The sequence below is a fragment of the Herpailurus yagouaroundi genome, unplaced genomic scaffold, assembly GCF_014898765.1.
Source record: "Herpailurus yagouaroundi ecotype Mexico unplaced genomic scaffold, PumYag 28, whole genome shotgun sequence".
Taxonomy (NCBI): domain Eukaryota; kingdom Metazoa; phylum Chordata; class Mammalia; order Carnivora; family Felidae; genus Herpailurus; species Herpailurus yagouaroundi.
Window position 1 is genome coordinate 93,240,500 of NW_024412376.1, and position 27,873 is coordinate 93,268,372.

Sequence of the window (27,873 nt, forward strand, 5' to 3'; positions counted from 1 at the left end):
GTTCATGCTCTGTCTCTCTCTGTCCCAAAAATAAATAAAAAACATTGAAAAAAAAATTTAAAACAAGACTCATATAATTGCAGAGTTTTTAAAAAAAGAAAAAAAATCTAAAGTAGATAAAAAGCAATGAAAAAAGACAGAAAGCAATCAGAAAATAACTTGAAAAGCATAGTTAAAAATCTTTTTAAATTGATTACATTCCTGGTAACTGGAAGCATGAATGGCCTCCAAAAGTTCAATATTTTGCTTCTGCTATATTCATTATAAGAACTTTGTATGACCTTATAAAAACAGAGAAAACTTAATACATCATAAATAAGAGTTAATGCTGAAAACTTTCTTTTTTTAATGTTTATTCATTTTTGAGAGACAGAGAGGGATAGAGTGAGAATGGGGGTGGGGTGCAGAGAGAGAGGGAAACACAGAATCTGAAGCAGGCTCCAGGCTCTGAGCTGTCAGCACAGAGCCTGAGCAGGGCTCGAACTCACAAACCATGAGACCATGACTTGAGCAGAAGTCGGACGCTTAACTAAATGAGCCACCCAGGTACCCCAATGCTGAAAACTTTTCTAAAAATACTGTAACAGCACCTCTACTAAGAAGTAAATATCATCAAAAAATGAAGTATACACATATTTTGAGACTATCTAATCTGATTTTACAAAGAAAAAGTCAAGAGTTCCATTAAGACTAAGTTATTCAATCATTACATACTTATTGAGTATACATAATCGCCAGGCACTACTGTTCTTGCTGAGATTACAGTGGTGATCATGAAATGAGATCATTTTCACCAGGTCTATAGTCTAGTGTGGGTGAATGTTATCAATCAAACAATAACACTAATAAATATAATCATGAACTAGGATAAGGTACTGAAAGAAAGGAACAAAGTTCTAGTAAAGTCTATAAGATCCTAGTTACAAAATAAGATGACACAGCTAATAGCTAAAAACTAATGGGTAATTTCTTACATAATTGATTATCATGAGAAGGGTACTGAACCTTAGATTTTTAATATTTCAAAATACCTGAAAAATTCTAAAAAATGGTTAATCAGCTAATCTGGATATATACTATGAAGCAATAGTCAGTGCTTTCTGAAGCTCAAGTAGAAAATCATTTAACTACCAAAAACTCAAGCTCTAAAATCAAGAGCATTCATATCCTCTTCCTTTTAAGTAGGAATTAAAAGCACAAACTCTGGAGTCAGCTTTTCTGGACTCATCCTTACACTTCCTAGTTTGATGACTTGTTACTTAATGTTATTTATTATTTCTGTTTCCCTATCTGTAAAAACGTGAAGAGTATTCTTACCAAATCTCATAGGATATGAATAAATGAGTGATATAGTATAAGCTACCACTGTAACAGAAAATCAAAAGAGAAGTTTAAATCAGCTAAGGCTGAAATCAAAGAGAGTTTTACAAGGGAAAAAAGGACTTAAACTAGACCAAAATAAGTAAGAAGAGGTAAGTTAAGAGAAAGGTATGAGATACAGATAAGGGAGCTTAATCAGGTGGGTCAAATTCCAGAACTAGAAATAAACATGACATGTTTGAATAATGTTTGAATAAACATGACATATTTGAATTATACAAAAGTATAATATGAATACCAGCAGCATCATTTATTCAGAGTATGAAAACTTCGCTGAGATTATATCCAGCCACATATCTGTGGGAGGCCCACTGTTCCTACAAAACAAAATACTGTAATAGATTGAATTCAGAAATATACCAAAGAGCCCAGTGGTCTTCTATTAAGCCAGACAATACACAGAAAAGTAACACTGCTAATTTGGAATCAATAAGAGTATCAATCCGTACAAACAAGATTTTATGTTTCTATAAACTCCTATTATTTTGTGTGACCTTTCACACTACCCTGGGTGCAAAGCTATATGGACATTTTACAAGTTGACAGTTCAGATAGTGACTACAAAGAAATTGGCTTGCTTAGGAAATGGGTTGTTCATAAATTAGGCTGTGTGACTTCAGTAGCTAATGAATTATGGTACTTTATAACTGAGTGTAATTATATACTGTGAGAAAGGCAAATAAATTGCCAAGTAATGAAAAATAGCCAAAACTGGCATAACTCAGTGCTTTTTCTTTCTCTTAGGAATATCTTTATCATTATTCTCCTTAAAAGGTTTAATTGGTAAATTAGTAATTATTCAGTAATTACTCACTTATGGGCAATATTTTAATTATAAAATTTCACAATTTTAAGAAACAAGGAAATGTAAAATTTAATATAATTGAATGAATAAAATGAAGGGTTTATGAAGTGCTGAGAAGAGTTTAAATAAGCAGCAAAGTCTTTTAACCAAGTTGGAATATAAACAGTTTGCCTCCACTATCATCAAAAAAGCAATACACTATTTTGCATTCACATAATAATTTAAAAAACTGCCATTTTTCATGTAAGGTATTATCACTAAACTTATAGCCACTTACTAAATTCAATTAATCCATTTAAACTTAGGTGAATAATAATACTAAAATGCATACATTTTCATGCCACTACCCTGCTTAAAAGGTCCTACAAAATTCTGACTTCCTACAAAATTCTTATTGCATGCATGCCTGACTCTGAGCTAGCTCTGCCCTGGTCTCTCTTCCCTTATCTATTGTAAGATCTCACCTTTATTCCAACACTCCTGGCTTACAGAAATTCTTTATGCATTAATGTAATTACTCATGAGTTGCTCCATTTCTAAATTGCTGCTCTCTTGAGCTCACTTAATGGTTGTGCTAAGTACCATTATCTAAACTTAGAAAGAAGGCCAAAAAGATGACTATACACTGAAGCACTGTTTAAAATGGTTTCCTAAGAACTACTGAATTCTGTAGGACATTATACCATTATTTGATTTTGCTATTTACTATTACTATTAATTAAGGCTTCAAACTAAGTGAGTTACATGATAACTTGTAGATTTGCATCCAATAAAGATACAAATGCTTTTGTCTCATAATGGATTATTGCCCTGTAGAACATTAACTGGTTTTGTATTCAATTTTGCAATATTATTCTAACATTATTTTATTAAATTTCTATAAACACCCAGTCCCTAATGCTCGTTAAACCAATTTACCATTGTGCCATTTCTCCTATTAATTGTTTGAGTAAATCTTTGATTCTTGCCCAATCTATATCTGTATAAAGTCACGTTTTAAACTTTTGAAAATTATACCTTAAAGTTTTGGACAACCCATTGAGATATCCAAGTGGACCCAAAGGTAGAATCAATTAAACAGCATTGCCAGGGAAGTGACTTCACAGTCTGTTTAAAGCTAAGCATGTCCCTTCTTGGATACCAAAATGATTCTCAAGTGGCATCAGCATTTTCCCTTTGTTAACTTTCTTTTTTTCTGTTTTTCTCTTTCCTCTGGTTTTATACAGATTTGTTTTTTTTTGTTTGTTTGTTTGTTTGTTTCACTGGTTGGTTGGCTTGGTTCATTTTGTTTGTTTTTGCTGCTAACAAATTCTGTTATTCTGTGTATTTCTTATTTCTAACTCCTGGTTAGGGCTGTGTTCCTTTTCACAATCAAGTCTCACAACTGTTGGGTATATCTGGTTTCAAATCACTAAGCCAGATTCAACTATATAGTTGAAAAAGCATTCTACATTAGGCATTGCTTCAGCTGTGTTCCTTTCCACAGCCAAGTGAGGGACTAGTAAGCAATGGACCTAAACCAGCTTAAACCACATGGTCAAGGAAGTACTTGTGTATGTGTGAGTGTGATTTTACATGATCAATAAATCTTTGCTTGTGAAGTATCTAATTTAATGATCTGATCATTTAGCCATCTCCATTGGGTTGGTGATGGAGATGTAATCTCTACTGGGTAAAAGACAACAGAGAATATGATTTATTAGGGTTTTTCATCATTGTGGTCTGTCTAGTTGGGAGCTCAAATTAATTAAAATTGTGTGCCCACTGAAAAGCAGAGCAACTCTTTGAGATCTGGATATGGGTAAGACAGAAACTGGGTTCTCAAAAAATATCATCTGAGTCTCATGGAAACAATTATATTCTTCAATATAGTTACTTTCTGGAAGGACCTTAACAAATTTTGGAGACCTTAGAAGAAAGAAATGCACCAAATTTATAGTTATTACAAGTGAAATCTAATGGAGAGGCAGGCTTGGTTTCCTAGCCTCAGGGTCAAAAAAGCAAATAATAATGTCTTTAAAAGATCTAGTCCTACATTTCTTTTATTTATTTATTTTTTATTTTAATGTTCATTTATTTTTGAGGGAGAGAGAGACAGAGCATGAGCAGGGGAGGAGCAGAAAAAGAGGGAGACACAGAATCCGAAGCAGGCTCTAGGCTCTGAGCTGTCAGCACAGAGCCCGACATGGGGCTCAAACCCATGAACTGTGAGATCATGACCTGAGCCGACATGAGTCACTCAACTGAGTGAGCCACCCAGGCATCCCTAGTCCTACATTTCTTTTTTTTAATTTTTTTAAATCTTTATTTATTTTTGAGAGAGAGAGAAAGAGCACCAGCAGAGGAGGAACACAGAGAGAGAGGGAGAATCCAAAGCAGGCTCCAGGCTCTGAGCTGTCAGCACAGAGTCTGACTCGGGGCTCAAACTCACAAACCGTGAAATCATGACCTGAGACGAAGTCAGTCGCTCAATCGACTGAGCCACCCAGGCACCCACCCTAGTCCTACATTTCTTAATGACATTTCTCTATAATGCTTAGTACTTTATGCTCAAGGAGGCACACACAATTAACATCTCATATTGAACAAATGTAAATAGTGAGTCCATAATTAAAAAAAAAAAAGATCAGCCTTTTTTCTGAGATAAAAATCTTATTATATAATAAATATGACACAGTGATATATGTTTATAATAGTATACAATATTAATGTTAAAGTACTCTTTGGAAAATATTTGAGATCTAAGAGAACAATGCTAAGAAAATAATATCCAGATATTAGGAATAAGGCCAAGAGGATGATTGCATGACTTGTCAATGTCATACTGAAGGATTATTTAATTCTTAAGGGGACTGCTTTTGATTTTGTTATTTGCTGTTAATCAAGGGCACAGACTCTCTGAAGTCACTTGTTAATATGCAGATTTATGCCAAATATATAAGTGTTTTTGTAGAAAAGATAATCTCAAATATGAGTTTATTGCCCTGCAAGACATTAACCAGTTTTATAATCACACAATCTTATTCTAATATTTCTTTATTAAACTTCCTATAAATAACCTGTTCCTCAAATATTGTTTGAACCTGTTCCTCAAATATTGTTTCAAATATTGTTTGAAATATTAATTTTCACTGGTTTCCCCACTAATTAATTTGAATAAATCTTTGACATATGTATAAAAGTCACATTTTTAATGTTTAAAAATTACAATTTTACAGTAACTATTATTTTAAGACACTACCTAACGTATGAAACCTTTTATGACTATGCAAGAATTTATCTGTCTCATCTGTACCACTACTCTACCCTAATTTATTTACTAATTTATTTAATCTATCTGCCTTTGTTAATCCCAGTACCCCTAGTACTAGGCACTGTTGAATCTTTTTGCTGAATCTTCAGGGCCTAACAAAATCAAGTAGATAAAACGTCAATTAATAAATGACAATTAGGGGCACCTGGGTGGCTCAGTTGGGTTGCGAGTCCAACTTTTTCTGTCTTTTTTTTTTTTTTTTTTTTTTTTTGAGAGACAGAGACAGAGAGAGAGGGAACGAGCACATGTGGGGCAGAGAGAGGGAGAGAGAAAATCCCAGGCAGGCTCCAGGTTCAGCACAGAGCCTGATGCAGGGCTTAGTCCCATGACTGTGCAATTATGACCTGAGCTAAAATCAAGAGTCAGCTTAACCAACTGAGCCACTGGGCACCCGGAGCATCCGACTCTTGCTTTTGGCTCAGGTTGTGATTTCAGGGTTGTAAGATCAAGCCCCACATGTGGCTCTGTGTTGATTAATATTTTCTCTCATGGGGTGACTGGGTGGCTCAGTTGGTTAACTGTCTGACTACGGCTCAGGTCATGATCTCATAGTCGTTGGTTCAAGCCCCTCATTGGACTCTGTGCTGACATCCTGGAGCCTACTGTGGATTCTGTGTCTCCCTCTCTCTCTGCCCCTTCCCCAAACTCTCAAAAATAAAAAAAATAAAAAAAACATTAAAAAAAATTTTTTTTAAAGATTCTTCCTTCTCCCTTTTCTCTCTGATCCTCCTACATTCTAAAATTTAAAAAAAAAAAACAAAAAACTAAATATTAATTGATTCTTTAAAGAAATCCATGAACACCTAAGGGACTCTCACAGATCAAATCTGGAATCATTTAAGCATCAAAATAAACAATGATGATAATGAATCATAATCCATTGAATAAAATAGGAACCCATGATCCAGTTCAGATAAGTAATACATATACATGTACATACATGCGTACTTATCTAAATATAGGAAAAGAGAAATGACTTTCCTACAGAAGAATGCCAACTAATAAATATAGAAGGGATGATGGAGTTATAAAATTACTATTGTGCAAATATCTGGATAAAAGTTGATGAGGAGAAACGTATTTACATAGCTTCAGAGTATCTCTTCAAAAAATTACTTATGAATTAACAAGGGAACAATAATAATTTTATAGTGTGAAAACCTAGTAAACCAAGTTTACCAAAGTTATCAAAGGTAACATCACTAGTAATGAAACAAACTGACATTATGAACCTCCTGATGTGATCCACTAAGAAAACAATATCACACATGTAGTTTTCCTCCTAAAAATCGCTTAACAGTGAAATACCAGAACAACATGACTTAAAAAACATTCTACAAAATAAATATAATGAGTGTTAATGCCAGGTGAGATAAAGAATAGTGAGGAATGCTTTCAGATTAAGAGAGACTAAGGAGACATGATAAGTAAACATATCACATGGTTATGGATTGGAGCCTAGGTTTAAAAAAAAAATTGAAACATTAGAAAAAGTTGAATATGGACTTATGTTAAATATTAACATATTGTATCAAGAATAAATTTCCTGATTTTGATACTTAACAGTGTAATGTAAAAGAATACCTTTGTTCTTAGATAATGCATATAAAGTATTTAGGAGTAAAGGGTCATGATATATACAACTAAATCTCACATGCTTAAGATAAATAAATCCATATAAATAAATATGTACTTGTATGTATGTATCACAGTGAGAGAAGCAGAGAGAGAGAAAGATTTTGTGTTAAAGATCAACAACTGAAAAATCTATATAAAGTATGTATGGGGGCGCGCCTGGGTGGCTCATTCCGTTACAGTGACTGACTTCGGCTCAGGTCATGATCTCGCAGTTCATGGGTTTGAGGCCCGCGTTGGGCTCTGTGCTGACAGCTCAGAGCCTGGAGCCTGCTTCAGATTCTGTGTCTGCCTCTCTCTCTCTGTTCCTCCACACTCATGCTGTCTCTCTTTCTCTTTCTCTCAAAAATAAATGTTAAAAAAAAATTTAAGTATATGTGGGAGTTCTTATTAGTTCTTCTAACTTTCCTGTAAATATAAAATTATTATAAAATTTAAAAAGTGTATTTAATAAATGTCAAGTGACATGATGTAACCAAAGTGATGATGTTATCTAGTTCCAAAGTAAATTTGGGAATCTTTCTTTGTTGTTATTAAGTAAAAGATTCACATGAGGGAATAGTAGTAATAATATCTTGTTTACCTGCTCTCCTGAATCTGACACTATTAATATCACCTGACCTGTGTTCATTTGGGTCATGTTTTATTGTTATTTTGAGAAACGAGTTAAAGCTAAGAAATGAGAAAAAAATAGGAAGGCAGAAGAAAAAAACAGAGAGGAAGACAATTCATTCTTCTTCTGTGAGTTCTACTTCTTACAAGTTCTATTTTGTGGATATGGCAGTTTGTGAAAAGAGATGATTTGAAGAAAAAAATATATTACCTTATAAAGTAAGAAAAAAAGTTTTACATTTCTTTCCACATGTAATGACTAGCCCAGTTTCTGACTCAAAATAGTCTGTAATATTCTTCACTGAATAAATAATTTGGATTAATCTTACTTTAATCTTTATGCTAACTCACCAATAATTAAAAGCCAATTATATCCTGTCACTTCTATTTTTCAGAGTTGTTAGTGGACTGCTCACTGTTTGATACATTATTTAACATCTGTAATAGTCAGGATTCCAGAACTAGCAATTTCTTACCTATTTTAGGTAGGTGTCTTTGCAAGTAAGGAACCCATATTCTTTTAAATGTAAGAATTGGATGGCCCTCACAGAAAATCTAGGCTTTTTTTTAAGCAATACTTTCTTTTTTTAATATCACATAATTCCACTGCCATAAATAAAGACACCTCTTCCTGCTCACTTTGTCATCCTCGTCCCCTTCAAAAAGAATACCTGACACGTGTCCTGGATTCATAGCCATAGCACTGAGCTCAACTGAAAATTCACAATGGTTGACTCTTAAGTACATTTAATATAATTATCTTCTGAGTTTTTCTTTAATTTGGGCTGCTGTACCCCAAGTAATTCTACAGTGATTTTATTAGGCAATCTTGTCTTTTTTTTTGAAAAAAATTTTTTAAAGAAGATTTTGTCTATTGCTAACTAAAATACACTTGCTTATTGAACCAGAATAATTTGCTATTTAATTGTGAAAGAATTCTTATTTTTCTGTAAATACAGAAAGTTTTATCAAAATTGGGAAATCACTTTATTTTACATTGTTGTTTTATAAGAACAAAAACCAATTTCTGTAAAAATCATTTGTATGGGCCAATTGTTCTGATTTCCTTAAAATACCTAAATGTCTACTTATAACAACTGGGAGAGAATCATGAAAAGCTGAAGACCTTAGCACTTTTATGTTCAACCCCACTGCACTGAATCAAAACACAGAAAACAAACTATATACTGAACAACAGAGTTTTACCTTTGAACTGCTTTAGCTAACAGACCTTACAGGCTTCCAGCTGTGGAACAGTAAGTTCCCTTCAAGAAATCATACTATCACTTCATAAAACTTAATGGTGTCCTAACTCCCTTTTGTTATGCAGGACTTCCTAGAGAGATGAATGCTATTGGAAAAAAAGCAGGCATTACCAGTTCCTTTCTCTTTTTCTAAATGTAGACCTAGCATCTCTGCTTCAGTTCTTTTTTCTCAGCTATAGCAACTTCCAGTGGACTGCTGGGTCAAGTTAAATCTTTAAGATCAGCATACTCTGGTAGCCACTTGGCTCAGCAATAGTTTCCATGTACTGTTATTATTATTAAAAAATAAAAGAAAGAGAATCACTGTGATTCATGAACCATAGCTAGGTGGCTGATCTTTTCATTGAAAATCACTACTTGTATTAACGTATCTGCATTTCTTTGTAACATAAATCTACTGAAGGCAACAGCATGCTGATACACTGTCTCATCCCAACTAGTTCCTAATACGTGACATGAATTATCTGACAGCTGGTTGCCTCCCATTCAAATCATGTAGTCTAAATATTCAAACTAAAAACCCTAGTAGTGGGTGTATTCTTCCAAAACAATGAAAAAGTAAGAAAGAGCAAAAACTTCAGTGTTTTACAGTTTTCTCTCACAAGAGTTTAGAAATATTAAAATTATGATAGGATAGACTAGTACTTTTACAAAAGACACTCTAGTTCAAAATTTGTTTTAAAGTAAATAAGGTACTCTATAAATCACTATTTTCTTCAACATAATATTTTGGTCTTTGATGTCATCACCTATTACTATTTTAGAAAACATTATCTTGCAATTTAACAGAAGACACTTTTTAAGTACTAAATTATCAAATTATGACGTGATTAGTAATATAAGGGTCCACAAAGATGTCCATGATGGTTAAACTTTTTGTTTAAGAAAACAAAGATGCAAATTAAAATTCTTTTTAAATAGCTAAGACAATATCTTAAAGGTAGATACTTTTTCCTTAACTTCTTAGTCAAGAAATAAGTAAGTAGAATAAATGGTCTAATTAAAATGCAACATAATTATAGTAAAATACAGAAATTTTAAATGCTCTTCTCTATTATTTTTCTAAGTAATGTAAACTGATTTTGAAAAATGCATGCATTTCCAAAAAATAAGCAAATGAGAAGCCAGGTAAATACAAGGTTATTCTTACAAAACATTAATATATAAAGAACTTGATTTTTTTATTTTAATTTTTTTTGTTTTTAATTTTATTTTAGAGAGAGAGAGATCAGGGGAGTAGAGGGGGAGGGAGAGAGAGACAGACAGAGAGAGAGACAGAGAATCCCAAGCAGGCTCCATGTTCTGCACAGAGACCAACATGGGCCTTGACCCAGGGCTCAATCCCACAAAAGACCCCAAATAGCCAAAGCAATCTTGAAAAATAAAAACAAAGCTAGAGGCATCACAATTCTAGACTTCAAGTTATATTACAAAGCTGTAGTAATCAAAACAGTATGGTAGTGGCACAAAAATAGGTACATAAATCAATGGAACAGAATAGAAAACCCAGAAATAAACCCTCAACTATATAGTCAGTTAATCTTCAACAAAGCAAGAAAGAATATCCAATAGGAAAAGGACAGTATCTTCAACAAATGGTATAAGAAAAACTGGACAGCAACATTCAAAAGAATGAAACTAGAACACTTCCTTACATCATACACAAAAATAAATTCAAAATGGATAAAAAATGTAAATGTGAGACCTACAACCATAAAAAATCCTAGAAGAGAACACAGGTAGCAACTTCTTTGACATTGGTTGTAGCAACCGTTTTCTAGATATTGTCTTCTAAGGCAATGGAAACAAAAGCAAAAATAAACTATTGGGACTACATCAAAATAAAAATGTTCTGCAAAGAAAACAATCAATAAAACTAAAAGGCAGGGCGCCTGGGTGGCTCAGTCAGTTAAGTGTCCGACTTCAGTTCAGGTCACGATCTCACAATTCATGAGTTCAAGCCCCACATTGGGCTCAACTGTCAACACAGAGCCTGCAGCCTGCTTCAGATTCTATGTCTCCCTCTCTCTCTGCCCCTCCCCCCACTTGTGTTCTATGTGTCTCTCTCTCTCAAAAATAAAAAAACATTAAAAAATAAATAAATAAATAACTAAAAGGCAATCTTCTGAATGGGAGAAGATATTTGCAAAAGACATATCAGATAAAGGGTTGGTCTCCAAAAAAACTTAAAAGAACTTATAAAACTCAACAAACAAATAATCCATTTAAAAAATTAGGCAGAAGACATGAACAAACATTTCTCCAAAGAAGACACAGAGATGGCCAACAGACAGACATGAAAAGATTTTCATGATCACCTATCATTGGGGAAATGCAAATCAAAACTACAATGAGATATCACTTCACACCTGTCAGAATGGCTAAAATCAACCACACACAAACACACACACACACACACACACACACACACACACACACACACACACACAAAACAGATGTTGGTGAGGATGTAGAGAAAAAGAAACCCTCTTGCATTATTGGCGGGAATGCAAACTAGTACAGCCACTGGGGAAAACACTATGGAGGTTCCTCAAAAGTTAAAAATAGAACTACCCTACAATCCAGCAATTGCACTATGGGTATTTACCCAAAAAATACAAAAACACTAATTCAAAGTGATACATGCACCTCAACATTTATAGCAGAATTATTTAGTAGCCAAGATATGGAAACAGCCCAAGTGTCCATTGACTAAATAATGGGTAAAGAAGATGTGGATAAAAAGGAATGAAGTAGATAACTAGATAAAAAAGAATGAAAGTTGCCATTTGCAGCAAGATGGATGGAGGTAGAGGGTATAATGTTAAGGAAAATAAGTCAGTCAGAGAAAGACAAATACCATATGATTTGACTCATATATGGAATTAAAAAAAAACAAATGAGCAAACTGGGAAAAGGAGAGAGAGAGAGAGAGAGAAATCAAGAAACAGACACTTAGTTAGAGAGAACAATTGATAGTTACCAGAGGAGAGATAGATGGAAGGATTGTTAAACAGGTGATGGGGATCAAAGAGTGCATTTGTTATGATGAGCAATGGGTAATGTATGGACTTGTTGAATCACTATATTTACACTTGAAACTAATATAACACTATATGTTAACTAACTGGAAGTAAAATAAGAACTTAAAAAAAAACATGGAAAACAAAAACAAAAAAGTGTAGTGGTGGGTGATAGCCATGAAGGTAGAATTTATTATCGCAGTGTATTACACTGTCTCTAATGAGGAGGTCCTATTTTAAGTGATGTAATTGCTGTTTATCCAATGTGGCTTTAGAAACAGAAGGGAGATTGAGAATTACTGGAATATCTTAAAAGGAGGCTGAACTATATGTCTATAAAAACAGGACAGTAATATAAATAGCAGAGAACAAAGGAAGAGGAGCCATTAACTATTAGGGCAAATATCAATTCACTGCATATTTCTCTACATCTACTCCAAAGTTTCAGTCCTCAGAGTTTCTACTATTCTCCTTATGGAAAGAGAGCTTTCATAAGCCTTCATTCTATTTCCATAACTCCAATATATTGTTTTTCTCAATGTTGACTGATGTTGTCAGATTTCTGATATAATAGAGATTCCCAGCCTTTTGTTTAGAATCTACAAATGACTTCACCTATATCTTAAGTTTTCAGATAGGACAGGTGAAAAATAAAGGCAAGAGCATGATGGGCCAAATGCAAGTAATAGCCGTGTCTAAAATGTAGATATGAAGAAGCAGCCTGCTAAGGAGACTGTAAGGAGAAAAAAAGGAGAAAAAGAGAGGAAGTGATAGATATATAGGGGCGCCTGGGTGGCTCATTCAGTTAAGCATCCTACTTCAGCTCAGGTCGTGATCTCGCAGTCCGTGAGTTCAAGCCCTGCGTCGGGCTCTGTGCTGACAGCTCAGAGCCTGGAGCCTACTTCAGATTCTGTGTCTCCCTCTCTCTCTGACCCTCCCCCATTCATGCTCTGTCTCTCTCTGTCTCAAAAGTAAATAAGCATTAAAAAAATAAAAAAAAGAAGTGATATATAGATAGATAGATAGATAGATAGATAGATATAGATAGATAGATAGATAGATAGATGAAGTCTTCAATAGTGTAAGAACTTGAAGAGAAGTTAATGATGAAGATTTAAAAAAAAAGAATATGAAAATTGGTAAAGTCGCTGATGACTTTAGAGTAGTACTCAACCCGGGGTGATTTTTGCCTGCAAAGGCATATTTGGCAATGCCTGGAGATATTTTTAGTTATTAAAACTTGAGGGTTCTACCGGCATTTAATGAGTAGGAGTCAGAGATTCTATTAAACATATACTGCACAAGACACCCCTGTACCCAAACAAAGAACTATCCAGGACAAAATGTCAATAGTTGCAAAGTTGAGAAACATCCTGTATATTACAGGAGCTAAACTATATGCAACTGAAGAGTTCATGGGCAGTTGAGAAAATTAATATGCCAAGAAAAGGCTATTCTTTAAGAACTTCTTGACTTGTAAGGAAAAAGAGGGCCAGGATAGAGAACTTCTGGATTAAGCAAGGCATAGAAAAAAATTATTTTGTTTGCTTTCTTCAAGGACAGAAACTTGATCATACTGTACACTGACAGTAATGAAGAACCAGAGAAGAAACCAGAGGGGAAAAGTGCTATGAAGTGCTATTCTACAAGAGATGAGGATCAGAACTCAAGAAGACTAGTAGAAAAGACTACTTTGAAAGAATGACCATAATGTCTAAGATCAAAGGAAATGAAGGACGGGTAAAAATACAAATGTATTGGGAGGGTCAAAAACAGTATGGATAGTTTGAGGACAGCATTTAAAGTTCATACTCAAAAAATAACAATAAAGTTCATACTCAGTGCTTGAGTTAAGCTGCTGGTCTGTGATCCACTTTCCCGTTATAGGAGGAAATGGGAGTATGCTTTCTGTCAAGGGAGAAGGCAGAATTTCCTTGTAAACACACTGATAACAGACCTCCTAGCAAACAAACTGGCAAACTAAGTGGTTTCACTAGTAGGGCAGCTTATCTATGGACTGCTTTTAACAGAATATGTCTAATTCTCTAGGTTGCTTATGAAAAATAAAGCTAGAGTACAGAGATTTATGGAATATGGCTCCATGGAAAATTTCTATGTATTCTACACATCTGAATATGAAATCGAGAGGTTTTGTATGATCAAATCGTAAAAACTTCCAGTTATAAAAATAAATAAGTTCTGAGGATGTAATGTACGCATGGTGACTGTATTCAAAGGGGGAAAAAATGGAGATGTTGTGTACTGGGATGGCTCTTTCTGTGTAAATGAGGTGATCATACACACCTACACTTCAAATCTCATCCAAAAATCTGAGCCAGGACCCATCAGATAAAGAAAGGAAGGACATGGGAAGCTGGGAAGGTATTCAGATCTCTACCTGTTTCACCTGTGCCCCTAGATGTCTGATTAAAGCTCTGATTCATGTGAGTCCCTCGTGACAAAAAAAATTATTTGGGTTTCTCACTGGCACATTCACTAAACACAGGGTAGTACTAAAGACAACTACTGAATATTAAAATCATAACTTTATAAAGTAATTACAAATGTATACAATAAAGAGCATAAGAGACAAAGCTAAAAAAATAATAAATTGTTTCAGCTTGGATAAAACAAGCTAAGAACAATAAAAGATATAAACAAAGAAGGCATTTTAGAGCAAAATGTGGCAGTGAAGTGAAATTATCACTGAATTAAATTATAAAAGTGATAAGAATGACAGCCACTCTAATTTACAAGTGATGAATTTAAACAAAGACATCCTCACAGAGCAAAAGTGTAAAATACATATGCACAACTCATTTGAAAAATCACACCTTTGTATCCTGCAAATATGGTTTCTGCAAATACGGTTTCTGAGACAATTTTAAAAATTTGTCTCGGGGCACCTGGGTGGCGCAGTTGGTTAAGCGTCCGACTTCAGCCAGGTCACGATCTCGCGGTCCGTGAGTTCGAGCCCCGCGTCAGGCTCTGGGCTGATGGCTCAGAGCCTGGAGCCTGTTTCCGATTCTGTGTCTCCCTCTCTCTCTGCCCCTCCCCCGTTCATGCTCTGTCTCTCTCTGTCCCAAAAATAAATAAACATTGAAAAAAAAATTAAAAAAAAAATTTGTCTCAATTTTTAAATTAATTTGAAATTTCAACATAATATTAATATGTTAAAATATTTATTTTGTATATAAACTGACCATAATGCCTAGTATTAGGCATATTTCTACTATAATAACATATTTCTTGACCTTGGCAGTCAAAATTTGTTTTATTTATTTTACTAAAATTAATAGTCACATTTAAATTTAAATTTTAAAATAGAATAATGACGAAAAATACATTTTTTATATTCTTTAACTAGAATAATGTAAAGCTTCAAATTCCAATGACTATTCCCTCAGAAAATGTAGTTATTTTACACAAGGTCAATTCTGTGTTACAGATTGTGCAGCTGTTCAGATGGCCAGAGATTTGTCATGGATTCTGAATCAATAAATATTCTCTGTCATGCTATAAAAACTGTGCCAGCCCATGGGGTTACCTAAATAAGGCATAAAAGAGTTTTTTCATCTCACAGAAAATTGATATAAGTTGATCCAATTAAAAATAAAATGGTCATTTTTGCATTCTAACCCCAAGAATAAAAAGTAAACTTAATTTTCTAATTTCTTATTTTTAGAAGGTATACAAGCTGCTTTATGATTATCCTAGATGTAGTATGGTTAAATAAAAGAATCTTTAATTGCCTTCTACTACTGTCCTCTATTGTTTTAATAATAGAAATATGTGCTGTTCTTAATGAAGCATTTAATATATATTATTTAATACTGCTACTGTTACAATATGATTTTTTATTGCTATGTTCTGAATGTTTCTGTCCCCCTAAAATTTGTATGTTGAAATGATGGTATTTGGACATGGTATGGGAGGTGCTTAAGTCATAAGGGTAGAACTTTCCTGAATGTCATTATTGTGTATATAAAAGAGACTCCAGGGGTGCCTGGGTGGCTCAGTCGGTTAAGTGTCCAAGTTCAGCTCAGGTCATGATCTCATGGTTTATGAGTTCGAGCCTTGCGTAGGGCTGTGTGCTGGCAGCTCAGAGCCAGGAGCCTGCTTCGGATTCTGTGTCTCATTCTCTCTCTGCCCCTCCCCTACTTGTGCTCTCTCAAAAATAAATAAATGTAAAAAAAAAAAAAGAAGAGACTCCAGAGAGCTCCCTGGTCCCTTCCACCATGTACAACACATCAAGAAGGTGCTAGTTATAAACCAGAAACAATGCTGGCATCTTTATCTTGGACTTCCAAGCCTCCAGAGCTATAAGAAATAAATTTCTGTCATTTACAAGCTACCCAATTTGGGATATTTTGCTATAGCGGCCCGAATAGACTAAGACATTCACATTAGGGAAAAATTTGCAAAGGAAAAAAATTAAGTGCTCTGTACCTCTCATGTGAACTGCATGAAAAGAAATGTTAATAATTATGATACTGCAATTTTATTTACTTACTCAAACTGGTCCTCAAGTCATTTTAGATGAAGTGAGTTAACTCTATGAATAAGCTATTCATAATTTTGTGCCCCAAACATATAAATTGTGCCAGCTTCTAAATGAAAATGACTCATCCCCAAAGCTAGACATAAAAAAATGAATGGAATCTTTTATCCAATTCTGATTTTTTGGAATATTTTATCCAATCTGCTTTTATAAAGGAATTTCTGAATCTGCAAGTTTATAAGAAATGAAGTGAATTGGACTAGATAAAACATGCAGGAAGTTTTAAAATATCACCTTAGGCAGATTTGACCATATTTTTTAATTCGTGCTTCAAAAAATATTGCCAATAATTGACTGCTTCTTTTATCTCTGTATAGCCAGTCCATAACTATTGTACTGATGTGATCCCGGAAACCATTCCATAAGTCTGACCATCATAAAATGAATTATGTTTCTACTGGAACAATGTCACAATTGGTATGATATAAAAAACCATAGCTATACCAAACAGTGCATCATAAAGACATCTGTACATTTGTATAATAAATTAAAATGCCAAAAAAAATGTGCATAAGCAAACCACATAAAATGACTGTACTAAAGGCTTTTTAATTCATTTCTATATAAGCATATGTCACAACCTAGTCAGCATTTATACCTTTATTTCACACATATTTATTATGTACCAGGCATTATACTAAATGCTGTAAGAAATGCTGATAATGTAAAAAGCTTCTTCCATTTAAAATTGTTTTTAACGTTTATTTTTGAGAGACAGAGAGAAATAGAGTATGAGTCGGGGAGGAGCAAAGAGGAAGACACAGAATCCGAAGCAGGCTCCAGGCTCTGAGCTGTCAGCACAGAGCCCGACGCAGGACTCAAACTAAGGAACAGTGAGATCATGACCTAAGCCAAAGTCGGACACTTACCCAACTGAGCCACCAAGTGTACCAGTTTCTTCCATTTAAGCGAATGAAGTCTAATAGTAAAATGAGACCTATTCAAATAACTAAGTAGTGGGTGCCATATATGTGATACAACTTAGAAGCGCATTGATAGGAAAAGAATCATTAGTAACTAGAAAAATCAATAAAGGCATTATAGATTAGAGCCATTAATCTAAAATTAATATACTAGTTATCAACAAATGTAACTTAATGTTTAATGAGTGATACTTGTGATTTTCCTTCTTAAAGCTTACGAGGATTGAGAAGAATGATTTGTGTGGCTCCATTTCCTTACAAATACTAATGGTTCCCTTTTTTCATTAAATGTCCTTGTAGCATTCAATGATATTACCTTTAATTCCACTGACAGTTAAACCAAAAGCTGAGATCATTATTTTAACTCTCCAAATGCCAGTAACATTTTTTTTGTACTTTAAAGTTCCATTTAGAATTTCAGGATTAGGAGGAAACATTTATAAAATTAGATATTTTAATTATCAGCTTTTCTTTGCTCTTAATTTTGAGCTTCAACAACCTTTATGCCACAGAATGGAAGTGTGAAAGTACATATTCCAAAACGCCAGTAGAGTTCATTTTCCTGATGTATGGTAAAGGTGGGGTGTTTGGAAATGGATTCCTTGAACATTAATGTACTTTATTCTTTACTGTCCAAGTGCCTCTCAGAGTCACTGTTCAGCATTGGTAGCTGGGCCTCAGTGGTAGAAATTAGCCAAAGACATAAATTACATATATGTTTCACAGTGCCAATTGAGCATGCGAGCAAAACTCTATATAAATTAGGGACACAGGAGTTCACATATTCTAAACATTTGATATCAAGAGCCATAATCCAAATCAAACATCCCCTTAACAGTGTAAATTATAAAATAGTCAGAATTATTAAATCTGTTACATTGACAAGATCATGTTAATGTCTCCTAATCTGGAACTCTATCTTCCAGGCCTCTCTTTCATTTTTGTATCTTCAGAGTAGGCTCTCAATAAATATTTATTTAAAGAAACTGTAAAAGAATAGATAAGTAAATGAATGAATGAAGGATAAGCTAATAAAGGAAAGAACAGTTGCCCCCCCCAAAAAAAAGTGGATTCATAGTTAAGTGTTTCGCTAGTTAATATGGGGCTTAATTCGTCTGAGATTACTTAGCTATTGTCAGTAATATCTAAACTCTGGATTTTAACACGCCAAGAATTAAAATATGATATGAGAAGCTAATAATCAGCAAGTAACTATTTTTTCCCTCAAAGGTAAATATGGTCTGTTCTTCTACCAAAAAAGTCCTACAGATTATTGTTTGCTTTGTTTTTACTTTGCCATTCCCAGTTCCTACAAAAACAAACAGGATGCCAAACTGCATATGAGAAAAAGTATGCTATCAGAGTAAAACTAGCCATAAATGAATGCTGGCAGAATCCCTTAGCACAAACAGTTCGGGGCAATGTTGTGGATGCATTTGCCAAGTTATCTAAAGACAATGCAACTTTCTGAACCAGCGTTTTAATGTACAGAAATAAATACTTCCAAATTCATTAAGGTTCCCAGAAATTTAGTGAAGTTAATTTAGCTACATAGCTCAAGGACTATAAGTCAGGAAGAGAGCACATCCAAAAAACAGAACTTGTAATTACAAATCAATCTTTAACTTTCAAAGAGGTCTTAATCTTTTTCGAGCACAGTGACCAACACAGTGTGAGTCATAAATCAGAGTCCATTAACAGGGAGGGAGAAGGCAAGCAGGAATTCTCAGTTAATTAAAAGAACTGATGTACACTAAATCTTTTGAGAATATGATAGTCCTTAGTGCCCACCAAATATATCAGGGTCAACACCTTCTAGACACAAGCAAGAGACTACTTCCTGGAGACTTTTGTGGCAAGTAGGGGCCAAGTGATTAGATCTAGTCAATAATTTGTCAGAGAAGGTGAAATGAGTCTCTACAGGTCAGAGCATTTATTACTGGGATAAGGACCTCCAGAGATCTTTTTGCCATGGTAAAAGGCAATATTTGCAATAGTTCAACAGCCTGGACATAGAATGAGACATTAAATGGAACTTCCTGAACCTTCTACAACATACATGTAGCCTGAGTGAGAAATCCATATTATAAAGCCACTAAGATTTGGAGGTTATTTGCTATCATATATCATAGCTTATCCTTATTCATACACTCAAGCACTTTCCTTCCTGTAATGATGTCAGAGCCTCTGTGTTGTCCGTTATGTATGAATCTATCCTCACATTAATAATTGTTTATAGAGCAGGATGATCTTACATATGGAGTTAAATGTCACTGTGTGAAGCTGTTGGAAAAACAATGACAAATCCTTAAATTTATTCATTTATATACCACAGTCTAGGAGAGCCTGGGTGGCTCAGTAGCTTGAGCATCCGACTTTGGCTCAGGTCATGATCTCACTGCTTATGAGTTCCAGCCCCGCAAAGTGCTCCCTGTTGACAGCCCAGAGCCTGGAGCTTGCTTCAGATTCTGTGTCCGTCTCTTGCTCTGCCCCTCCCTCGCTCCTGCTCTCTTTCTCTCTCAAGAATAAATAAAACATTTAAAAAAATTATACACCACAGTCTAGAAGAAAAGTTCATAAAAAGAAAGGGCCTATTTCTACAAAATATTTTTTTAAATATGTGGGCCATCCTAAGAAAGGTATCAAGAAAATAATAGAGAAAATGAAGGAAAGTCTTTACTTAAAGCAGTTTGAAAATATTTAACAAATGTGAATCCTTATCAAATTTTTCCAGATATATTCTGGTTTCATGTAATAAATTTAAGCCAACTCCAATTTCTTCTGAGGCACTGAGGTTCAAAGAATTATATACATCCTCCTCTTTCCCTTTCAGATTGAAATATCCCCAAAATATACAAAATCACTAGAACTGTGGTCTAACCTATTAGGGCATATCTTTGTTCATTCAGAAACTCTCAGCATCTTAATAAATAAAGCAAGCCATATCCTACTGGTAAACTTAAATCCCCATCAACTAGACAAAATACTCCAGTTCCTTCTAAGTATGAACATCTTTTTTTGCAACAATGTTCCTTTCTACATGAGTTACCTTTCAGTAAAGACACTGATACCATTCATCAGTATATCAAGAAGTACACATTTTAAGTACAGAATCTGCATTAAATTGTGTTTTTTTTTTTGTATCCCTTACAGAAGATTATAGCCTAGACCCAGAACAAGCACAGACTGCCTTAACTGTGTTTAACTTCATTACAAATAAATAATTCAAAAAATAAATAATAATTTTAAACTTATTACATTCTCCCCAAAGCATTTAAGATTTAAAGTTAGGTAGAATCCAGATCTGAATCCTATCTCTGCCACCTACTCTCTGTATTTTGAGGTAAACTGCTTATCTTCTTAGAGTTCTATTTTCCTTTACAAAATGTGATTAATAATAGTATCACTCGGGGGTGTCTGGGTGGCTCAGTGGGTTAAGCAACCATCAAACTTTGGGTCAGGTCATGATCTTGTGGTTCATGAGTTTGAGCCCCACGTCGGGCTCTGCGCTCATAGCTGAGCCTGAAGCCTATTTCAGATTCTGTGTCTCCCATTCTCCCTGACCCTCCCCCACTTGTGCTCTGTCTCTCTCTCTCTCCCTCTCTCTTTCCCAAAAATAAATAAACATTTAAAAAAATTAATAATAATAATAATAATAATAACAATATAATTTGGTGGATAGTATTGGGAGGACTGGATGTGATAAAACACATGAAGCATTAAGAGAAGTACTTTGGCCCAAATAAATATTGAAAATACATGTTACTATTATTATTGTTCCAAGAGTAAAGAATAACTGAACATGAATGTTTTCCTACATATATACATTTGCTTGAATTATTTTAGAAGAGGAATACAGAAAATGTGTCACGGTCACACATAAAGCTATAATTTCCAAAAAAGGCCACTCGTTTCACATATAGCTAAGATTACCTAAAGAGTCCTAACATTTGCCTTCTTTGCTATGAGTCAAACAACATATTTTACACATTTTAAATTCATGATTACACTGTAAAATTAAAGGATGAGATAGTAGTTGTGAGATCAAAAAAAAAAAAAAAAGTGAAGCCATAAAACAATTTTGATAGGTTTCATATAGAAATTCAATCACCAGTATTTATTTTAACAAGTGTTATCTGTAAATCCAGTGAACATGTACAATATTTTAATGGAGTTTCTATTCTATCAAGGATAGCCTTTCCCCAACCATGGCAATGATGTAATTCTGCCATCTAGTGGAAGAGCTGTACCACTGCAGGGACACTTTTTGAAAAGTATAAAAAGCCTCAAATGAAAGAACAAAACTGCATTTCTGTGTTCTGACATTTTAAATATTAAATCTTGATTGTGGATTGGGAAGAATAATTTGTGATGTTACAAAGAGAATTACTGAAATATAGTATGAAAATCATGAGCTACAAAGAATATGTAAAAGGCCCAACTCTGGGCAAGTCCAATGCATACTGCATAATTATTAACATAAATACATCTTACGAAGGAAAAACAAGAATTTCGTGAAGAGAAATGTGTCATAATAAGTAGTTATCCATGATTTTCAATTCTGCATCAACTCAAAATCTTTTTTAACATGTTCTTGCACTTAAACAATAGCAACTGCAATAGTAATACAATATTTTCAATGCACCAAAAGATGAAATTTAACACCATTCTCTATGTAAAAACATAAATACACAAAATTCTATTGTATGACAGAAACAAAAATGCCACTATCATTTGTTGTTTTGCAGTTACTGATTTGCCCAATATTAAGATATGGCCAAGCCTAACGTAATCATTAGAACTTCTAACTTCAAGGAAATGTTTTGGCTATCACTCAATGTTACCTCAGTAACTTAAGACTTCTTCACAATACAATTGTCAAAACTGGATGACCTATTTACATTTGAAACCAAATCATCTAAAATACACAGAGATAAAATACATGAGTAATTTAGTTTTGAGCATTTTTCACACATATCCATGAACAGGGGATACAGGTAAGTAGGTAAGCAGGTACACAGGTAGACATATCATTTCAAAGAAGCACTGTTAAATACCAGGAATCAAAAACACTGCTGGAAAAGCATACATCTGTGAGGAAATGAACAAGAGAACTCCAAAAGGCAATCCCACCCCAATATTTGTAAGACCTGAGGCCCCCTAGACCTCTTGCAGTCCACTCATCAATTTCCCACCCTGGCTTTATCTTTCACTGCGAATGAGCATCACACACATGACTCTAAGACACCACAGCCCTCAAGTGCAAGCTCAGAAACGACTCCCCTATAGACATGCTACCTTACCCTTCACCAGCAGGCTCGTGCAGTTTGAACCAGAAATCTGGAATCTGTTACTCAGAATGTGTCAAAGCTCTGGATGGGCATTTTGCCTTGACCCCAAAAGCTCCTCATCCTGTGTGGATGGGCAACTGTAAAACGTCAAGCAGATGTAGGATCCCTGAAGAGTCAATGGGTGGTACTGGCATAATGGCAGAATATAAAAGGACATTTTTTAGAGTGGCTATAGGGTAGAGAGATGGTGTGAAATAATGGTTATCAAAGGGTACCCTCTTGATCAGCTTTTTTCTTAGCTTGTGTATCCCAGGGTCTTGATGTAGAACACAGAGTATCAAACTTTCTATGGAAGCAAGGAAGACAGGAATTGAGGGCAACTATCATGGTGTGCTACTATGTGTCAAGACCCATAAGAGTTTTGAGTGCAAACGTAGCCTCTTTAACTTGGGATATCAACTAAGGAGATAGATTTTTTTCTTCAAGTTATGAAATGTCTATTCTTCAGTCTGTTTTCATATTGCAAAAGGCAGGAATATCCCAGTCCTGTACATAACTATTTTAATAAATGCAAGTATATGTGTATACTTACCATGCTGTTCATTTTTGAAGATGATGAACCTGCTCTTTGCTTTCTTAGACTGTTCACTTCTTCTACATTTCCATCTTTTGGTTTCAAAATCATTCTGCTACTCCCTGCAGTTCCTTCAGATGAGGATCGCAATCGCCTCTCTATAAATCTCCCTTCACGATATGGACTGAAGCTACTGGCAAGAACTAGTAAAATAAATAAATAAATAAATAAATAAATAAATAAATAAATATTAATACAAATGCTTAACTGTAGTTTTTACAAATGTTCCATTTAAAGCAAATAAGAAACTCAGTGTCATTCAAAAATTCTCTATCATAGAAAGAAGTTTTAAATTAATAGTGGTAAGTTTAGTTTACTTAATCACATAATGATTTTGAAGCTCAAAACCTCTGCAGCCATCCTTGGCTTCTCCATACTTCATATAAATCACATAAGCATATCCTGTCTTTATTACCCTCAAATTGTATACAGAATTTGATCACTTCCTACCTTCCCCACTAACATCCTGGACCAAACTCCCATCAACCCTAGCTTGGGTTACTATAATACTGAACAGTCTCCTTCCTTTGCCTATTCCTGACTCTCCCCCACAAAAACCACAGCCTTCTTTCCACATGGTAACCAGAATGATACACTGAAGACATAAGTAACATTGATCATCAGCATTCCTCTAGTCATAGAGCTATGTTTAACCAATGTCCTATCAGTTTCCTTATGATAACCCTACTCTATCCCTTCATTTAAGGGCCTCCCCATGTTCATCTGTTCACTTTTCTAACTTCATCTTCTGCTGTACCCTCCTCCTTCACTCTGTTTATGCTACTCTGGGCCTCTTGCCATTGCTAGAACACTGCAGGCACACTCCAGTACCAAAGTGGCCTTTACCACATAGTCTTTGCACAGTTATACTTTTCTGTTTGTACACCCTTCTCCCTAATCATCTTCAATTCTTTGCTAATATGTTACCTTGATTAATACTCTGCTCACCATACTTAAAAATGCAAACTACAGTGAACTATCAGAAAATGAAATTAAGAAAACAATCTCATTTACAATAGCATCAAAAAGGATGAAATACTTAGAAATAAATTTAGCCACAGAGTGAAAGATCTCTTACACTGAAAACTGTTAAGACACTGATGAAACAAGTTGAGACACAAATAAATGGAAAGATATTCTATGTTCATAGATTGAAGAATTAATGTTCTTAAAATTTCCATACTACTCAAAGCAATCCACAGATTCAATTCAATCTCTATCAAAATTATAATGGCATTTTCATGAAAATACAGAAACCATTGTATAAAGAACCACAAAAGACCCCAAATAGCTGAAGCAATCTTGAGAAAGCATAAAGCTGGAGGTGTCACATTTCCTGATTACAAACTATACCACAAAGCTGTAGTATTCAAAACAGTATGGTATTGGCATAAAGACAGACACACAGATCAATGGGGCAGAATAAAGAGCCCAGAAATAAAAGCATCATATATGAGCAATTAATTTTTGACAAAAGACTCATGAGTATGCAATGCAGAAAGGATAGTCTCTTCAGTAAATGGTGCTGGAGAAACTGAATAACCACATGCAAAAGAATAAACAGAGACCTGCATCTTACAGTATACAAAAACAAAAAACCTCAAAATGATTTAAATATTTGAACATAACACCTGAAAATGTAAAATTCTGGGAAAATAATACAAAATAAAACAAAACAGCAGGTAATGCTCCTTGACATTAGTCTTGGCAATAACTTTTTGGATTTCACACCAAAAGCAAAACCAATAAAAGCAAAAAATAACAAATAGAACTATTTCAAAGCAAAAAGCTTCTGTACAGCAAAGTAAATAATCTACAAAATGAAAAGGCAAATTATGGAATGGGAGAAAATATTTTCAAATATCATATCCTCTGAGAGGTTAATATCCAAAATATACATGGAACTCATACAACTCAATAGAAAATAACAATAATAATCCAATTTAAAAATGAGCAAGTAGACTAAACAGACATTTTTTTTTCCAAAAAGACATACAAAATAGTCAAGAGGTACATGAAAAGGTGCTCAACATCACTAATTATAAGGGAATGCAAATCAAAACCACATGAGATATTATATCACACCAGTCAGGGTAGCTATTAGCAAAAATTCAAACAAGTGTTGTGGAAAGTGTAGAGAAAAGGGCACCTTTATACACTGATGGTAGGAATGTAAACTGGTACAGTCACTACGAAAAAAAGTATGTAGTTTCTTCATGAAATTAAAAAGAGTTACCATGTGATCTAGGAATTCCATTTATGGGTATATATTCAAAGGAAATGAAATCATTATCTCAGAGAGCTATCTGTATGCCCATGTTTATAGCAACATTATGCACAATAGCCAAGATATGTAAACAATCTAAGTGTCCCATCAATGATGAAGAGATAAGAAGATGTGATATGTAAATATAAAGGGATACTATTCAGCCTTTAAAAAGAAGGAAATAGTGTCATTTGTGACAACATGGGTACAACTGCAGGGCATTAAGCTAAGCAAAATAAGCCAGATAGAGGAAGACAAACAATCTATGGTATCAATCACGTGTGGATTCTTAAACAAAAAAAAACTGTTTTAAACAGTTGAACTGATTGAAATGCAAAGTAGAAAAGTGGTTGCAATTGGAGCCCGTGGGTGGCTTAGTAGGTTAAGCATCTAACTCTTGATTTCGGCTCAGGTCATGGTTTCATAAGCCCCACCTTGGGCTCTGCCCTATCAGTGCAGAGCCTGCTTAGGATTCTCTCTCTCCCTCTCTCTCTGTCCCTACCCTGCTTTTGCTAAATACATACATATATACATACATAAATACAAACATGAAAAAAATGAAAAAGGGAAAAGAAAAAGTGGTTGCAAGAACCTATTAGGCCAAATATAACAGTTCTTTTTAAATAACTTTTTAAGCTAATGAATAAAAATTAAAATGCCAGAGTGCTCAACTTTACATTATTTTTTTCTGTTTGTTTATTTATTTTTGAGAGACAGAGACAGACAGAGAGAGAGAAAGGAGAAAGGGAGACAGGATTTGAGGCGGGCTCTGCACCAACAGCAGAGAGCCCAACACGGGGCTGGAACTCACCAGCCGCAAGATCATGACCTGAGCTGAAGTTGGACGCTCAACGGAATGAGCCACCCAGGTATCCCTATATTATTATTTTTGATATGACTACATATCTCATACATTCAGATATATATTAAATACTAGCCTAGATATGTTTCATAACAAATACAGAATAAATTCAGTATTATGGAGTTTAGTGCACATAGCAACTCTTTCTTATATAAAATACATCTACATAACTGGTTTTCAAATGTTAAACTTCCAAATTATAAAATCCTTCTGAATGGCACATGAATATCTCCACAAAATGAAGAACTGAATTCTATTATTTTTTCCTTATTCACATTACCAGCTTGTTTGCCTATCCGTCTCTATTTTACAAGTTGTAGATAACCTGAATAAATAGCTAATGTCCCAAGAACAGGCAACATATTATCAAATTCATTGAAATTACTTTAATGTGGTAAATGGCTCATGATTAGGATCTTCGTGAACAGATTATTAGCAAGATATTTCCACAGAGATAAATATATATAGTATTCAATTTGACATTGAAGCAAATGATCGTTTCTAAATAAGAATTAGATATAATCAAGGTAAGTACATTTCTACCCTTTTTGTATTCCATTTCTTTAAAAAAAAGACGGCCTAGATTCCAATTTGAGATCCACCATTTACTAACAATGTGATTTCATAGTTATTTAATTTAATCCTAAATTATTAATAGCTGCCGTATAAACTTTTAGTTAAGATTAAATGATACTTATCTTGATGAGCACTGAGTAACATATGGAATTCATGAATCACTATATTGTATCCTTGAATCTCATATAACATTGTGTATTAACTAGACCATAATTAATTTTTTAAATAAATGAAAAGTAAATTTAAAGAAAGATTAAATGAAATAATGAATACAAAATGCTCAACACATTATTTTGGCACATGTTAAGTGTACAAAAAGGGTGAGCATCATCGATATCATCATCATTGTTCTTCTCATTATATTATAATTAAAGAAATAAGCAGATACAACTAAAGTTATAAGTACAGACAAGGTCACCAAGATCAAAACATAAAAAAGTAGGCAGATGCATAAAAGTGATGATGTATCAAATGTGAAAAATATTAAGTTATACAATTATACAGGTAAATAATTCACTCATGCATTTAAAACTTTTTTTTTTTAATTTGTTTTTTCAACGTTTATTTATTTTTGGGACAGAGAGAGACAGAGCATGAATGGGGGAGGAGCAGAGAGAGAGGGAGACACAGAATCGGAAACAGGCTCCAGGCTCTGAGCCAGCAGCCCAGAGCCCGACGCGGGGCTCGAACTCACGGACTGCGAGATCGTGACCTGGCTGAAGTCGGA

The 27,873-nt window shown here is 34.3% G+C and overlaps 1 protein-coding gene across 5 annotated transcripts in view; it reads right to left on the bottom strand.

Moving 5' to 3' along the window:
* CCSER1 (coiled-coil serine rich protein 1) overlaps positions 1-27,873 on the bottom strand; it is a 1,345,367-nt gene that overhangs the window by 1,169,376 nt on the left and 148,118 nt on the right. For all 5 annotated transcript variants that reach the window (XM_040478447.1, XM_040478431.1, XM_040478439.1 and 2 more), the window contains exon 3: positions 23,401-23,585. In XM_040478447.1, the coding sequence (XP_040334381.1) occupies positions 23,401-23,585 (185 nt within the window). The remainder of the gene's footprint in view (positions 1-23,400; positions 23,586-27,873) is intronic.